Consider the following 15,577-nt stretch of genomic DNA (forward strand, 5'->3'; position numbering starts at 1 on the left):
GGTGCTGGAGAAGACTCTTGAGAGTCCCTTGGACAGCAGGGAGATCAAACCAGTCAATCACAAAGGAAATCAAACGCTGAATATTCATTGGGAGGACTGATGCTGAAGCTCCAATACTTTGGCCACCAGATGCAAAGACCTGACTCACTGGAAAAGAGCCTGATGCTGGGAAAGATTGAAGGCAGAAGCAGAAGGGGACAGCAGGGGATGAGATGGTTAGACGGCATCACTGACTCAATGGACATGAACTGGAGCAAATTCCTGGAGATAGTGGAGGACAGAGGAGCCTGGCATGCCACAGGATTGCATGCCAGGGGATTGCAAAGAGTCTGACATGACTTAGTGACTGAACAACAACAATCATATATAGGGAGCTTTGGGGCTGGGTCTAAAATCAGACTCATCTTTCCCCCAACTTCTTCCTTCACACCTATAACCGATGTATTGAAAAGTCCTATCATTTGCCTGCTAAGATGTATCCTAAAATGGTCTACCTCTGCATCTCTCCACGGAGATCACTGCAGTCCACTGCAGTCCAGAATAACCTCAGTGTCTCCCCATCATACATCTATATATATACATTCCCCATATACATTTTCACCAAATATATCTATAGCTGGACACAGGGGCTCCTGTGATAAAACTCACTCTCCCAGCCTCCCTTGCTCTGGACGTGATCGTTCAGCTGAGTTCATGGGCTGATGGGATGGGAGCGGAGGTGGTGGATTCAGAGAAGGGTCATGTCCTTCGTGGAGAGGGGCACACCCTCCCCTTGCACGCTTGTCCTAGTCCTATTGGCTGCCACATGGACACGTCTGTTATTAATCTGGGGCTGTGTGGATAAGGTCAGTGTTTTTAGAGTCACTTGGCAAGAGGATAGAAGGATGCTATGTTCTACCCCTTGGGGCCACCTGGTAACGCTGCTCACATTCAGATGGGAGAGGTGGGGACAAGTAAACGCCATGGTTCTTAAGTCACGGTTATTTTACAGCAGCCAAAGTAGTCCTTTCTGATGTTCCCTTGCTCTCCCAAATCCATTCTCTACATACAGCCAGAGTGCTTTCTAAAAACATTCATCAGCACAGCGGCTGCTGTGCTGAAAGCCTTTCAGTGACTCCCTATCACACTGAAATATCCACCTCTGTTCTCTAGCTTACAAGCCTCCATGTGACCTTGAGCTCAACTCAAAGTATTCTCTCCTCATGGACTCATTATAGTCCAGGTGAGCTGGCCTTCCTTCTGTCTCTAACATTTCTAAAAAAAGGTAACACATGTGAGTGATATTATATGGTCTTTGTCTTTCCTTTTCTGGCTTACTTGACTTAGTATGATAATCACTGTGTGCATCCATGTTGCTGCAAATGGCATCATTTCACTCTTTTTTATGGCCGGGTAGCACTCCATTGTATGTATGTATCACTTCTTCTTTATGCGCTAATCTGTGGATGGACATTTAGGCTGTTTCCATGCCTTGGCTGTCGTGAATACTGTTGCTGTGAACATAGTGGGGCGTGTATTTTTTTGAATTATAGTTTTTTCTGGTTATATTTCCAGGAGTGAGACTGTTGGATCTGGCACAAATGAATCTATCCACAAAACAGAAACAGACTCACAGACATACAGAAGAGACCTGTGGTTGCTAAGGGGGATGTGGGGAGGGAGAGGGGTGGACTGGGACTTTGGGATTGGAAGAGGCAAAGTACTGCCTTTGGAATGGATAAACAATAAGGTTCTCATGTACAGCACAGGGAACTATATTCAATATCCTGCCACAAACTATAATGGAAAAGAATACAAAAAGAATGTCTGTATGTACATAACTGAGTCACTTTGCTGTGCAGCAGAGATTGGCACAACATTATCAATCAAACAAACTTCAATAAAAAAGAATATGCAGCACAAATGAGTAGATGACAGAATGATATCCGATTTCAAATACCTCTCAACAAACATATATGAACAAAAATAAAGTAAAAATGAAAATATACAGCAAAAGGTCTATTTAATGACCACTCCTCTAAAAACAAGTAAAATTTTTTCCCATCAAGTCAAAGGTGAAATGATGCAACTTTCTCTGGAAAAGGGACTCAAAACGTTCCAAATACAAAAAGACTGGGGAGTCAGGACCATGAAGACTTTAAGTTCCAGAGGAAGATGCTCAGAAGGTACTAGCAAAAAACTCCTCAGACCACATATGTTTTAATGCAATTTTAATGCAATTCATTCACTTCCATTCAAGAATTAGAGAGCATCCCCCAATATTCAGAGCAGCATTATTCACAATAGCCAAGGCATGGAAACAACCTAAGTGTCCAACCACAGATGAATAGATAAAGAAGATGTGGTGTATATAAACAAAAGAATATGCCTCAGCCACAAAAAGGAACACAATTTTGCCATTTGCAGCAACACGGAAGAACTTGGAAGGCATTATGCTATAAGTGAAATAAGTCAAACAGAGAAAGACGTATATTGTATGATATCACTTATATGTGGAATCTAAAACAATACAACAGACTAGTGAATATAACAAAAAAGAAGCAGACTCACAGATCTAGAGAACAAACTAGGGTACCAGTTGGGAGAGGTGGTGAACAGGCGATATAGGGGTAAGAGAGAGGGAGATATGAAGTATTGGCTGTAAGGTAGGCTCAAAGACTTAATGTTACAACATGGGGAATATAGCTGATACTTTGTAATAACTGTAAATGGAGTGTAACTGTTTAAAATTGTTAAAAAAAAAAAAAAAAAGAATCAGTGAGCATATACACACCGCCTGCTGCTGCTGCTGCTGTCGCTTCAGTCATGTCCGACTCTGTGTGACCCCATAGATGGCAGCCCACCAGGCTCCTCTGTCCCTGGGATTCTCCAGGCAAGAACACTAGAGTGGGTTGCCATTTCCTTCTCCAAAGCATCAAAGTGAAAAGTGAAAGTGAAGTCGTTCAGTGGTGTTCGACTCTAGCGACCCCATGGACTGCAGCCCACCAGGCTCCTCCATCCATGGGATTTTCCAGGCAAGATTACTGAACTAACACTCTTCTTATCTTGGGAAACATGGGGACTAGGAACATTCCCTTTCCTGAAGACTTTACAACATAATTGCTAGAGAATTATTTATCTTTTGCATTTAGTAACTAAATGATTGTAATAAGAGCAAACATTTATTGTATGCTTGACTTCACTGGGCACTCTTCCAGGCCCTCTTGAATTATCACCGTCTCTTACATCAACCTTACGAGTATTATCTCTTTCACCCTTTGTAGATGAGGAAACTGAGCCAGAGTGAAATGAAGCATGGTTGCATAGCTAATAATGGCAACTCACTCCAGTATTCTTGCCTGGAGAATCCCAGGGACAGAGGAGCCTGGCGGGCTACAGTCCATGGGGTTGCAAAGAGTTGGACATGACTGAGCAACCAAACAACAACAATAGCTGCTAAGGGAGACTAAGATATACGTATATTTTATTTTGCTTCCCAGGAGGCTCATAAAGATGAACACAGAATGGAAAACAGGTGCCAGGATGAGGAACCTCTCTGAGCCTCAGTTTCCTCATCTGGAAATGGAGAAGGATTGTTTCAAATACTGCTCATTGCTTTGCAATATTTAATCTCTTGTTGTTTCCTTGTAACAGAACCTGAGCAAATGTGCCATACTAAAAAGTAGACTTCCAACTAAGTATCCATATAACCAAGTTCTTGTTCATTGGATACACACAGAAATATTACATTGGCTTCTTATGAGGACTTCTTGAAAGGGAAAAGGAATGGATCCAATTCTATATCTCTTCGTTTTTCTGGCTGGCAGAATATGGATATGCTGGCTGGATCCCAGGAGCCATTTTGGACCACAGGGTAACCATAAGGATAGAATGTATGCCTTCGAGTGCTGAAGCAGAAATAAAGATGAAGACTGAGTCTCAGATAGCATGGGGCAATGTACCAGCCCTGCACTACAAACCTTAAGAGTTCTTTTACATGAAGGAAAAACACACTTGTATTAAAGTGACTACTGGCCAGGGCAAAGTGGAGTGAGTGGGTAGGGCTAGGCTTGGGGTTAAGGTTAGGGCGTGTTTTCAGCCAAATGCAATTCCTAACTGATAAAAACTGAGATTCTTCTAGCTCTGCCATTACACACACTTCTACAATTATATGTATCGTAGCCAGAAAGGGTGATGCAAGGTGAGAACTGTTTCAGAGACCAGGAGAGGACAGAAAGTGGATTCATGTGAGCAGGGATTCATGTAGGTTATGAAGAAGAGTGGGGTCTGAAACAGGCTGACAGTCTAGGCAGAAGAAATGCTGAACTCGGGAAACCAAGCAGACTGTCTGATGCTGAGCCAAGCAACAGAAGCCGTGTAGTGTATGGCTAACAGCTCATCAGACTAAAGGTGCTGAAAAGGGGAACAAATTCAAATAATTACTTATTCAAGACAAACGGTCTTGCCATTGCCAGTAACAGAACCACTAACAGCCTAAACGAAGGAGCGCTGCTGTCACATATGAAATAATGTACCAGGGGAGATCTGGCGCCTTTAAAATATAATAAAAGAAATAGTTAATAAGAGCCCTTATCAACTGAAGGATCCCAACACCTTTACATCGCCTAATGAACAGTATAATAACCAACTTAGTGTCACTAGGCAACTGTCCATGTTACCTTGTATTGAAAGATTGATTCCTGACATCCTTTCATGGCCCCATAATAACTCTTGTCAATAATTCCTAATAGATGGTAAGGGGGAGACATGAGACTGTCAATCCTTCACTTTCAACAGTAAAAGTACTTTTGTAACATGAGGAAGCTCAAAGTACTCTCAGCAGACTCTCAATCCCAAGCATTTGCACTGTGAAAACTCACATCAGGAAAACGTATGATTCCTTTGTAGAGAGACCCTGGGAAAAGGTGAGGCTAGATAAGGCATCGGTGTGTTTGTTGAGGTCAACCTGGGTGGTTAGTCGTCCCACAGGCAGTGTGGTCCATTGCATAGCAACCAGGGGGTGGATCCTTCTAAGGATGAAAACCCATCTCTATTCCACAAATCCTAGGAAACACATGGAGTGACTTAGAGACCTAAATCTTTTACAAGTTACTAATAGATGGCCTGTGAATGGATTATAGCTAACCCTTTCCTAGACAAGCTTGATTTAAAATAAAATTAGTTCTAACAAGGAGTTGATGGTTCACACTAAAACTACATGGATGTTTTCTGTTGAAAAGTTAGTAGGTCTTAAGAATTCAGACTTTTCCTTGGCTTTCCTGCATGGCTTTCCTTGAATTTCCTGCATGGCTTTCCTGTTGGTTAGGCCTTTTCATTGGGTAGGTATTTGTCAAATCACTTGTCACCTTTCACTCAGATGCTAGATCTGTTTGGTCTCTGCAGGTATACATGTTTAAGATCCTTGACTAGTCTCCAGTGTATCACACAAACACCTTGATAAAATCATCAATACTTTTCTCATAGTGGAAGACCCAAATCTAATGTGTGGACTTTGATTATTTTCTAAATAATATTTTAAAGATACATATAAGTATGTATTTAGAATCAGCATCAGTTCTCCCTGACCCTGGTTTTGGGCTCACTGACATTTTCCCAGTGTGTTTAGGTCATGTGTGTGATGCTGTGCCTTTCCCTGAGGTCTGTATTAACAGCCCAGGGCAGGGACTGTCTTACCATGGCCAGTGGGATGACTCCGATCAAGTCTTTCTGACTCACGTAGATCTTGGAGACACCCAAGTCAGACGTGATGTCTCCTGGATATTCAACCTGCCATGTGACAAGCTGTGTGGCCGGCAGGTCACCGGGTTCTTCGATTTCTACGTCGATCTGCATGACTTCATAGGAGGCACTGTTAGCACTGGACAGAAGGAGAGAGAAGGAGAGAAGAACACTGAGGCCTGGGTGGGCGTGCCTGGCAGGCAACAGACAATTTCCATGCGCACTTATACTATTGTTCAAAGAGTCTGTTGGAAAAGCAATCTTCGATGACCATGGACAGATGAATGGACAAAGAAGATGTGATATATGCACATATATAATCTATATGATATATACATACATATTATACATATATTTATATATAATAGAAAATTACTCAGTCATAAAAAATGAAATAAATGCTATTTGCAGCAATGTGGATGGACCTAGAGATTATTATACTAAGTGAAATATGTCAAAGACAAATATCATATGACATCATTTATATGTGAAATCTGAAAACGAGGGTTCAGGATGGGGAACACATGTATACCTGTGGCGGATTCATTTTGATATTTGGCAAAACTAATACAATTATGTAAAGTTTAAAAATAAAATTAAATTAAAAAAATAAATAAATGAACTTGTTTACAAAACAGAAATAGACTCACAGACATAAAAAACAAACTTACAGTTACCAAAGGGGAAGGGGTAGGGGAGGGAGGAGAGATAAATTAGGAGTTTGAGATTAACAGGTACATACTACTATATATATGATAGATAAGCAATGTGGATTTACTGTATAGCACAGGGAACTATATTCAATATCATGTAATAATCTATAATGGAAAATGATCTGAAAAGAATAGACACACATATATATATGTATAACTTAATCACTTTGTTGTACACCTGAAACTAATACAACATTGTAAATCAACTATATACCAATGAAAAAAGAAAGGAAAAAAAAAGATATTCAATATCCAAAAGATTTGGATATCCAATATCCAATATCTTCAAGAAGATTCACAGCCTTGGCCTGGCCTTAGACACCATTGCTCAAGCTTCCCAACCCTTGTTTCTTGTGAGCTGCTCAGAGTCCCCAGAACAGGTGTTTGTGGATGACTACATGAAGTGCTGATTGAATTTCCTAAATATTTCTTCCCTGAGCTCCATCTAGGAGGACAGGATTCTTTCTCCCACTCCCAGAAATCTTTTTGCTGCCTATATTAGATTTTCCAAAGCCACAGTCCCTTCAAGTTGGATGCACAGAATTTTAAAGGTGTTTGAGGGTGATATGGCTTTTTATTTCTGGTGGGAATGAGAAAGAAGTGGAGAGAATCAGAGATGAGCCATGAACAGAAGACTGGGGCTATGAGACCCACACGGATGAGCAAGGAGAAACAGCCAGATGTTACCTGAAAACAGGAGTGATTATGACAATGATTAGTTTTCAGACGTCTTGGGTTTTCTGTAAACACATATCTGAAAATGAATCCAAGTCAGAATATCAGATGATTTTTTTCAGCTATTTTGGTTAGTTTAATTCACTGGCTACCTCTTCTTCTTTTTTATAGTCAGCTTTTATAAAATGTCTGCTTTTCTAAATGACAGGCGAAAAAGATGCAGATGTGGTGCCATCCACACCCCGAGGGAAGATGTGAAGAAGTACAAGTGAGGGTTCACCAAGGAGGCAGCAAGGAGAGATGCTTTTTAACCCTACGTGACCAAAGCCACTTCCACCTATCAGATCTGTCTCTAGAGATCGGAATTTCATGTAACTGCAAAAATGATCACTGACCTTGACATTTAAGAGGATAAGAATTGGCCTTTAAGATAAGAAAAATCTATTGAAACATTTATCATACCATCAGATCCATGCAAATGTATCAATAAGAAGCTCGGAGATAAATGGTGGGGAATTTGGAACATGAGGAGGAGGAGGGCAAGAAAGAGAAGGAAGATCAGAAGATATTCCCAAAGAGAGAGCACCAGTCACAGAGGTAAACTCCCTGCATGAGCATCGGCCTCTCACGTGGAACAGGAGTAGCTACAGTGAACCATGGGCAATGGTGAAAGCAAAATGGCACTGGCTTTGATTTTATGTAATTAGTTAATTTATTCTTTGTTTAAATTTTCTAGTTTTTATTGGAGTATCGTTGATGGACAATGTTGTGTTAGTTTCAGGTGTACAGCAAAGTGAGTCACTTATAAATCCATAATTCAAATAGATACAAGCACTCCAGTGTTCATAGCAGCACTTTGCACTAGAGACAAGACACAGAAACAACACAAATGCCCGTTCATCACTGGCAGATGAATGGATATGTGGTGCATATATACAGTGGACTATTACTCAGCCATAAGAAAGAACAAAACAATGCCATGGCAGCAATATGGATAGACCTAGAGAAGGCAGTGGCACCCCACTCCAGCACTCTTGCCTGGGAAATCCCATGGACAGAGGAGCCTGGTAGCTGCAGTCCATGAGGTCGCTCAGAGTCAGACACGACTGAGCGACTTCACTTTCACTTTTCACTTTCATGCATTGGAGAAGGAAATGGCAACCCACTCCAGTGTTCTTGCCTGGAGAATCCCAGGGACGGGGGAGCCTGGTGGGCTGCTGTCTATGGGGTTGCACAGAGTCGGACACGACTGAAGCGACTTAGCAGCATCAGTAGCAGAGATGATCACACTAAGTGAAGTAAGTCAGAGAAAGACAAATATGTATCACTTATATGTGGAATCTAAAAAAAATGTTACCAATGAACTTATTTAAAAAAGAGAATAGCACCTGATTTTTAAATCCTACAAGAATCACTCTCTCTCGGAAAGACGATGAACTCTTTAAGAAACAGTGGCTGTGATAAGAATTAGAAACAAATTGTGTCAGCCACTGTGGATTGATACCCTGTGCAGATTTCTTTTCCTAAGATGCATGCCGTTGCCTTTTTGGAACTCTGAACGACAGTTTCCACAAGCACAGGAAACTTGGGAAAGTGATACTAGAATGCATCTTGGTTTTTATATTTGGAATTCGCAAGCATTCCAGTATTCCTCTCCCATTCATGAAATGGGATAATCCTTCTTTTGGCTGTTATGAGCCTTGTCTTCTATGTTTAGTCACAAGGAAAGGGAAATTCACAGAGCAGAATTGGTAAAAGTTGAATTCAGAAACTCAACTCCACAATGAAGGCACGTGGGAATTCCTTCAGAGTAGTAATTCCTTGTATGCAATATCATGACCCTGCTCCATACTTTACACTGTTCTCTTTTTTGCCCCCCCTTCCAGGTGCCCTAACCTCAACAAAACTGCACAATTCCAGATTCCACTGGAATATGGGACTTTTCTTACTGCCACATCCCCACCTTTTACTCACAGAGTTCACTTTATCAGAAATACCTTTATAAATCTCTCCATTTGGTCAAATTCTTCCCATTCTGCAAGACCCATCTAAAATAACATCAGCTATATATATATATATATATATATATATATATATATATATATTACTTATTGGGATATAGTTGTTTTACAATGCTGTGTTAGTTTCTGCTGTACAAAGAACTGAATCAGCTATAAGTGTACATACATTCCCTCCTTCTTGTATTTCCCTCCCACCACCCCCTCATCTTACCCATCTAAGTCACCACAGAGCACCAAGCTGAGTTCCCTGTACTATATGGTGGCATATAATTAGTCATCTATTTTATACATGGTAGTGTATATGTGTCAATCTCAATCTCCCAATTCATCCCACCCCCTTCCCCCCAACCCCATGTTCATCCATCCATTCTCTAGGTCTGCATCTCTATTCCTGCTCTGCAAATAGGTTCATCCATGCCATTTTTCTAGATTCCACATATATGCACTAAATATTTTTCTCTTTTGGACTTACTTCATTCTGTATGACAGATTCTAGGTCTATCTAGAATGAAATGACCCAATTTCATTCTTTTTCATGACTGAGTAATATTCCATTGTATATATGTACCACATCTTATCCATTCTCCAAAGAAGACATATGGATGGCCAAGCAGCACATGCAAAGATGTTCAATATCACTAATTATTGGAGAAATGCAGATCAAAACTACAATGAGGTACCATTCCACACTGGTCAGAATAACAGTAATGTTTAAAGTGCTCTATTTACTTCTTCTAATTTTACTCCTTCAGTAATCTTGCACCATTCTCCTATCAGGTCTGATTTTCTTTTTGCCCTTAGATCCATTGCCTGGCCAAAGGGTAAAGCAAACAGTTTCTTTTGAGCTAACTTTCCTCTATTTGATTTGCTGATGCAAACAACGTAGGTTGGAAACGCTTAACCTGGCAGCCAGAGCAAACTCTAGGAAGGTCACGTATTCTGAGATTGTGTGTTTTTCTTGAATGGTTCCTTAGCGTGCAGGAGCTTCTCGGTATTTCTGATGCACTAGGGTGTGCACCAGGTCCCTGACAGTTTCCTCTGCAAATTCTGCATATGGTGATCTAGCTTTGGAAGAACTCACCTTGTGTGTCTTAGCAAATCACTGGAAATTTGAATTTTAATAACTTTTTGTAAATATTTAGCACTTGAGAGTTTCCAGAACTCTTCCATATTTGGCACTATTTATCACTTCTTCATGTTTAACTGGAAAGCTAAGGACTGTATCTTTGCAGTTGGAGTGTTTGGGTGTTAGCCTGAAATATTCTGAAAAGAGTAGTCATCCTTAGGCTGTTCCCAGAGTGCCTTGTGCAGAGGACAATACGTGGTATCTACTGTGTTACAGGAGACAAAGTACTGTGAAGTGGAAGCTTATGAAATATGTCTGCATATATCATATGCAGTGTTTCTCCACTTTACCCAGGGATTAGAAATACCTGGGGAGAACTTCACAAATAAACTAATGACCAGGCAACACTCTGAGTTCTGATTGTTTCTGAGTGGGGTGAGGCACAGATTTTGTTTTTTCTTTTCTCTTATCCCTTTTTTTCTTTGTCATTTCCCTTTCTTTCTCTTTCTTTCTTCTCCTTTTCCACCCCTTTCCCTCCGCTTCCTCCTTCTTCTCTCTCTCCCCTCCCTTCCTTGCTTCCATCTTTCTCTCTTTCCTTTGATCCAGGTCATGCTATTATACCACCAGATCATGAGCAACTATGTTAGAAGTTTTAAAATTTAATTATATGGATACCCACACTCTTGGAAATATTTTGTATATAATGGTATTTGAAATGGAATGTCCTAACTGAGCAGATTTGGGAAATATGGTCAGTAAAATCTGTGAAGACACAGATGAACCAAGAAGAAGAAACATTCAGGGTTTCCAATGTCCATCAGTGAGAGAATGAGGAAGGAAAAGAACAGAGCTCCAGCCAAGGGCGCCTGGGGGTCTGGAGCAGCGTAAAGCGTTCAGATGCCACTTTCAGTGGCCCTAGACCCAGCCCCAACCATTCTGCCTCCTTCTTCTCCTTCCCTCAGTGTTAGCCGCTCAGTTGCATCCGACAGTCTGCGAAAGCATGAACTGTAACTTGCCAGTTTCCTCTGTCCATGCAATTCTCCAGGCAAGAAAACTGGAATGGATGGCCACTCCCTCCTCCAGGGGATCTTCCTGATTCAGGGATCAAACCAGGGCTCCTGCATTGTAGACAGATTCTTTATCACCACCAGGGAAGCTCCCTCCCTGCAGAGACCGAGTTAAATAATTAGCAACAGGGATGGGCAACGCTTTATGCGTGAACTCCATCTGGAAGGCAGTATCGCAGTCGAGTTTGAGCAGAGTTTGCATGGAAGACAGTGCAGTCACCCATGGAGAGGCTCAGTTCTGGATTGCGGACCTCAGAGCACTGTGGGCATGGAGCTGCCTGCAGGTTTAGGTTCGTCCACTGGCGTGGCTCCTACCAGCAGAGGAAGCCAAGAGCAACCTTCCTGCCCTGTCTTGCTTGTAGCTGTCCTTTGCACACAAGACAGAAATGGAAGCAGCGGTATGGTAATGCACCCTCTTAGGGACTCCTCAGATCCCTACTGACTGGTTCCACCTCAGTTGGCTTGGAGGCATCTCTTAATAGTTCTCTTTCACAGAGAAGTTGAATAATATATCCTTGATTTGAGGAACTCTTCTTATTTGCCTATAGCTTCCCCCTACATCAGAGAAGGCAATGGCACCCCACTCCAGTACTCTTGCCTGGAGAGTCCCATGGACGGAGGAGCCTGGTGGGCTGCAGTCCATGGGGTCGCTAGGAGTCGGACACGACTGAGCAACTTCACTTTCACTTTCCCCCTACATGGGCCACTTGGTGCATTGGGTTCAAAATCTCAGCCTTTAATTTCTTAATTTTAAAAAGTTGTATTTATTTATTTATTTTTGGCTGTGTTTGGTCTTCACTGTCACACTCGGGTTTTCTCTAGTTGCGGCGAGTGGGGGCTACTCTTTGTTGCAATGCACAGACTTCTCATTGCAGAGCCTTCTCTGGTTGCAGAGCTTGGGTTCTAGTGCATGGGCCCAGTGGTTCCGGTGCATGGGTTTAGTTGCCCCTCGGCATGTGGGATCTTCATAGACCAGGGATCGAATCCATGTCCCCTGCACTGGCAGATGGATTCTTCACCATTGGATCACCAGGCAAGTCCCCAAATCTAAGCCTTTTAGATAAGCAATAAGGACCCACTGTGTGGCACAGGGACTGATATCCACTATCTTGTAATAACCTCTAATGGAATCTAATTTGAAAAACATTGAATCGCTATGCCATACACCTGATACCAACATATTGTAAATCAACCAAACTTTAATAAAAATCTAAGTGTTTTTCACCTTTAAAGACACATGGTTTTTGACATAGCCTGCTGTTGTTCAGTTGCTAAGTTGTGTCTGACTCTTTGCAACCCCATGGACTGTAGTCCGCCAGACACCTTTGTCCCTGGGATTTCCCAGGCAAGAATACTAGAGTAGGTTGCCATTTCCTTCTCCAGGGTATCTTCCTTACCCTGGGATCGAACCCACATCTCCTGCATGGGAAGGTGATTTCTTTACCTCTGAGCCACCAGAGAAGCTCTGCCATAGCCTGAGGCTTCCCCAGATTTAAGGAAAAGAAAACACCCTTTCAGAAAACAAGGCTCTGGGCCAGCTCAGACAGTCAATGACCACATCCTCCAGGATCAAATGGAACCACCCCAGCGCATCCCAAGGTCAAGGAAAGGCATCACTTTCAAGCAAAAAGAAAATCTTCTTTTGGATGGACATGCTTCTTTTCCCAAAGTGATGGAATAATTACCACTGAGTATTTTGAATGTGAGCTGTTTCAAGGGCATTTTATGTCTTACCTCTTGCTATCCTCACAGTATTATAATAAATAACTGTTATTTACTCCCAGTTGGTGGATGAGGAGTTTGGGGTCAAGGAGGGTAAACCATCTTTCCAAGGTCACCCAGCTACTGAGAAAAGGATCCAAGAGATCTGGGTACAGGATGCCCAGTTTGCATCCGTGGGTTATAAACCCCTATCTCTTTTTCCACTGCCAGGACAGGTATGCTTATTAGCAATAAAGATCAGTAAAACAACTTTTCAAACCCCGAGAGAAACACAAGTCAAGGCATTACACAGGGCTTCCTCACGACCCCAGATTGGATGCTTCAAGTGAATTCTGTATAACCAAAGCTGGAACATTTTTTGTAACAAGATGCTTTGAGATGAGCTTGCCTTTAGGGTCTTCAGCCAACTATTTTAAGTTCCACAATGTGTCCATAAATCAGAACAGAGATGTGGAAACAAGAGTATTAGATACGGAGGCCTACCATCATCATTTGGAGAGATGAGAAACCATGCAGACACGGACCTCCCAGCATTAGAACAGTTAGGAGCTACGTATTTGAGATGCAAGTCAATGCATGTTTAAGTTACCTGTATTTTTTTTTCCCAGCTTAGAAAATCAACATATTATGGTTAAAAAAAAAAAAAAAGTGTGCCAACGATCAGAGTGCATTCTGTAACCAACCACGTGGACAACTGGTTTCCACCACAAGTGTGAGTGTCCTGGGTGATATGGTGGGGTGGATGGGGGGAAGCAGAGAGTGGCATTTCATTTGCAACTTAGGTTTCTTTTTCCCAGATGGCACTTTATAAGATAAATAGGTAAAACTGCTAGAAACAAAGGAAAGCTGGAGAGAGAGCACATCTAGTATCTGAATGACTGCCCTTAGGAAAATTGTTCCAGATGAGTTCTAAAAACTTCAGGACACTTTCTAGAGGTCGTGTGAATGAGAGCCACTTATGACCGGGGAGCAAATGGTGATGGACAGTGTCAGGGTTCCAACCAAGTCTCCTCATATCTCTTCATCATTTCCACATGCCTTACTCCTGGCTTCTAAGTGCTTTTTCTTTTTTAAATTTTACTTTTTTTAAAATTATTTACACAATTTTTAAAGGTTACTGTCTATTTATAGTTATTACAAAATTATCAACCATATTCCTTGTGTTATACAGTGAATCCCCGAGCCCATCTTACACCCGATAGTTATACTACCCACCCCCTCCCTCTGTATTGCCCCCCTTCCCCCTCCCCACTGGTAACCACTAGTTTGTTCTCTATATCTGTGACTGCTTCTTTTTAAAATTATATTCACTAGTTTGCTGTAAATATTTTTAGATTTCAGATATAGGTGATATTATATATTATTTAGGAGAAGGAAATGGTGACCCACTCCAGTATTCTTGCCTGGGGAATCCCATGGATAGAGGAGCTTGGCGGGCTATAGTCCACGGGTTTGCAAATGAGTCAGATACGACTTAATGACTGAACAGCAACAACATACAGTATTTGTCTTTCTTTGACATATTTCACTAAGCATAATACCCTCTAGGTCTATCCATGTTGCTGCAAATGGAAAAAAATCATTCATTGTTATGATTGAGTACTATTCCGTTAGGATTTTCCAGGTGGCACACTGGTAAAGAATCCGTCTGCCAGTGCAGGAGATGCAACAGACATGGGTTCGATCACTGGGTCAGGAAGATCCCCTGGAGGAGGGCACGGCAACCCACTCCAGTATTCTTACCTGGAGAATCCCATGGACAGAGGAGCCTGGCGGGCTATAGTCCATGGGGTCTCAAAGAGTCGAACACAACTGAGCACACACACTTACACTGTACCATTCCACTGTATGTATGTACCACATCTTCCTTATTCATTCATCAGTTGAGGACCACTTAGGTTGTTTCCATGTCTTGGCTATTGTAAACAATGTTCCCATGAACACTGGAGTGTATGTATCTTTTCAAATTACTGTTTTTGTTTCTTTCAGATATATCCCCAGGAGTGGAATTGCTGGGTCATACGGTAGCTCTAGTTTCATTTTTTGAGAGCCTTCTATACTCTTTTCCACTATTGCTGCACCAGTTTACATCCCCACTCACAGTGTAGGAGGGTTCCCTTTTCTCCACATCTAAGTGCTTTCATTTGTAATGATATCTACCTGTGACTTTCCCTGGATGGCTTTTCTTGAGTTTCTGAAGCCATCTTGCCCACAAGTACAAAGGGCTGCATGTGCTGTAGAAATCACTACCCTCGGAGGCTGCCCTTGGGCAGAGCCTGATGGTGCAGAAGGTGAGCCCTCACCTCTAGCTGAATCAGTTGGAGGCACTGAGCATGCTCCATGGGCTCCCTATGGGGTTAGGCTAAAACCACCCTGCACGTGACTTTGAAAACAGCACGAGTGCCTGGGCTCTTCTCTCCTTCTTCTACTCTCCCTGACCTCTTATTGATTTATGGGGGACATTTCCTTTATAAATCACACACAGTCTTGGCTCAGGATCTGCTTGTTGGGAAACTGAAGGAATTTTTCAAGTAAAGAAGACACCACTGGCAAATGACAAATGCTGTGTGGATGATTCTATCAATGAAAGAGACA

General features: G+C 42.0%; 1 protein-coding gene across 1 annotated transcript in view; it reads right to left on the reverse strand.

Annotated features, from left to right (window-relative positions):
• TMEM132D (transmembrane protein 132D) overlaps positions 1-15,577 on the reverse strand; it is an 896,135-nt gene that overhangs the window by 278,698 nt on the left and 601,860 nt on the right. Inside the window, 1 exon segment of the mRNA XM_005898418.2 lies at positions 5,674-5,857. Within this exon segment, the coding sequence (XP_005898480.2) occupies positions 5,674-5,857 (184 nt within the window).

Source organism: Bos mutus, chromosome 17 (genome assembly GCF_027580195.1).
Source record: "Bos mutus isolate GX-2022 chromosome 17, NWIPB_WYAK_1.1, whole genome shotgun sequence".
Classification (NCBI taxonomy): Eukaryota; Metazoa; Chordata; class Mammalia; order Artiodactyla; family Bovidae; genus Bos; species Bos mutus.